This window comes from Neophocaena asiaeorientalis, unplaced genomic scaffold, assembly GCF_003031525.2.
Source record: "Neophocaena asiaeorientalis asiaeorientalis breed wild unplaced genomic scaffold, Neophocaena_asiaeorientalis_V1.1 scaffold2697, whole genome shotgun sequence".
Classification (NCBI taxonomy): Eukaryota; Metazoa; Chordata; class Mammalia; order Artiodactyla; family Phocoenidae; genus Neophocaena; species Neophocaena asiaeorientalis.
In genome coordinates this window covers 1-2,145 of record NW_020176042.1, presented here as the reverse complement: position 1 = coordinate 2,145, position 2,145 = coordinate 1, and the positions used below count along the sequence as shown (strand labels likewise).

General features: G+C 64.4%; 1 protein-coding gene across 1 annotated transcript; it reads left to right on the top strand.

The window, feature by feature from the left end:
* Positions 1 to 284: 284 nt before the first annotated feature.
* Positions 285 to 2,129, top strand: LOC112391584 (ficolin-1-like; the record flags this gene model as incomplete). Its single annotated transcript, XM_024732951.1, has 3 exons — positions 285 to 320; positions 1,096 to 1,128; positions 1,567 to 2,129. Coding segments are annotated over 3 exons (242 nt in total), but the record flags the coding sequence as incomplete, so codon positions are not given.
* Between the last annotated feature and the right edge of the window lie 16 nt (positions 2,130 to 2,145).

Here is a 2,145-nt window from a genome sequence, read left to right as displayed (position 1 = left end):
TCGAGACAGCATGTGAACTGGGTCCCGGGTCCGGGGCCCCAGGTCCAGAGCAGCCTCTCATAACCCAGGGCAGAATGCAGGCCTCTGAGTCCCCCCGCAACTCCCCCGGCTGAGACCCAGGCATTGGAGAGGTGTGGGCCGCGGAGCATGCGTGTGTGGTGCCCAGAGCCTCAGCCCCACCCCCACGCCCCAGCTCCCGAAGAACTGAGCACTTGGGTGGTTTCTAGAGCAGAGGGTCGATGTCCACTGACCAGACGTCCCGTGCATCTCCTGTCTCTCCCCAGGAGACCGAGGGGAAAAGGGCGCGGGCGGAGAGAAAGGTGAGCCCCTCTGCCGCCCTGGGGTCACTGGGCAGGCTTTGCATGGGGCTGGGGGGTCCCAGAGGCCTCGGTCACGGCCAGCACTACCTGGGGGAGGATCTCAGACCACACCCCTGGCCCTGTCCCTGCAGCCCATGGGTGCGGGAGGAGGGGCCTCTGAGCCCGGCGTGCTTTGTCAGCGGCCGGTGAGCGCTCAAAGCCCAGAGGCTCCAGAGTCGGACCCAGTTGACTGGCAATACCGCTTTACTACGTGATTTTGGACACTTTGCTTATAATGCTCTGATTTATGCTCATTTATTTAAAACTTTGTAAAAGCAAGAAAAGGCAAAACGCCAAGACACAGTCACACGCTCTGGCTACAAATACAAAGTGCGAGGTTGGGGCCCAGACTCACATCCCAAATGCTCCCCAGTACTTCCCACAAGCAGCGGCTGTGCTGGAGACACGGGCTGTGGAAAGCGATAGGCCTGGGGGCGCTAACCTCCACCGCCGTGAGCCGTGAAGCCCAGGCGAGGTGGCTGGCACGGCGGTCCAGCCAGTGCCCCGCGGGACGGTGCTGGCCGCCAGCCCCCAGGCAGGCCGGATGCAGTGGGGGCCAGGCAAGCCCAGTGATGCTGAGTCTAGGAGCTGATCCGCAGGGCTGGAGGCTGAGAGTTCTGCAAAGAGCTGGACAATGGTTTCCTTTCTCCACGCCGTGTTCACGGAGCAACAGGGCTGAGGGGCGGGGGCGCTGTTTCCAGACGTGTGACGTGCATGTCCTCTCTCCCCACAACAGGAGACCCGGGGCAGCTTCATTCCTGTGCCACAGGTGACTGCGAACACGCCGACCCCCGGACCTCCACCTGGACCTGCTCTTGCTGGGGGCGGGGGAGGGGGGGTTGACCAGAAGGCCAGCTGCACAGACTCAGGTTCCACCTTCCAAGGACAAAACCCTCTCTGAGCGTATCTTACTCCCCACCTACCCACGTGATAGGCAGCCATTGCCTGGATAACTCGAGTGTATTCCTGGAGGAGGCCAGGTGCCCAGGAGACTAGGCGGGGGCAGCCCTGGGAGGTGGGGATGGCCAGGTCGACGGGGCCTGGCCGTCACAGCCGGGTGGCCTTGGGGGCTGCGTCTCTGTCCCAGGACTCAGGGCCCACCTCCCCCAGGCAGGTGTCCCTGCCTCTCCCTCCTCCCCCCTCCCGCTCCCCCCTGCCCCGCCCAGAGCTCCTGTCCTGGCGTCCATTCCCAGGCTTCCCTCCCCAGGACCTCGGACCTGTAAGGAGCTGCTCACCAGGGGGCACTTTCTGAGCGGCTGGCACACCATCTACCTGCCCGACTGCCGGCCCCTGACCGTGCTGTGTGACATGGACGTGGACGGCGGGGGGTGGACCGTGAGTGGGGGGGACACAGCGATGGCCGTGGGGTTCACCCAGTGATGGCCTTGGGGTTCCTGGGCAGGGGTGGGCGTGCCTGGGAGCCTCACCTGGCGGCAGATCACTGTTTAGTGGCCTTTGTGAGACCGTCCACTCCTTCCAGGCTGAGGCTGACCCCGTCCTTTCACTGAGGTCGGGAGAATCAGAAATGTCGGGGGAGGGGGGTGTGGACCCACATGGGAAGGAGTCCCGTGACTCAGGGCTGTGGGCTCCGGCCCGGAGGTGCCCACTCCTCTCCAGCCGTGTGGCGTTGGGCTTGTCGCCTGCCCTCTCTGAGCCTCCGTTTCCTCCCTGGTCCCATGTGGGTGTCCCTTACTGCCCCTGGGCTCTTGGATGAGACCCACGTCTGGTCCTCAGCCTGTGATACCTGTGAACTCCCAGCGCTACTCCCGCGTGTGGCCGGGGTGCT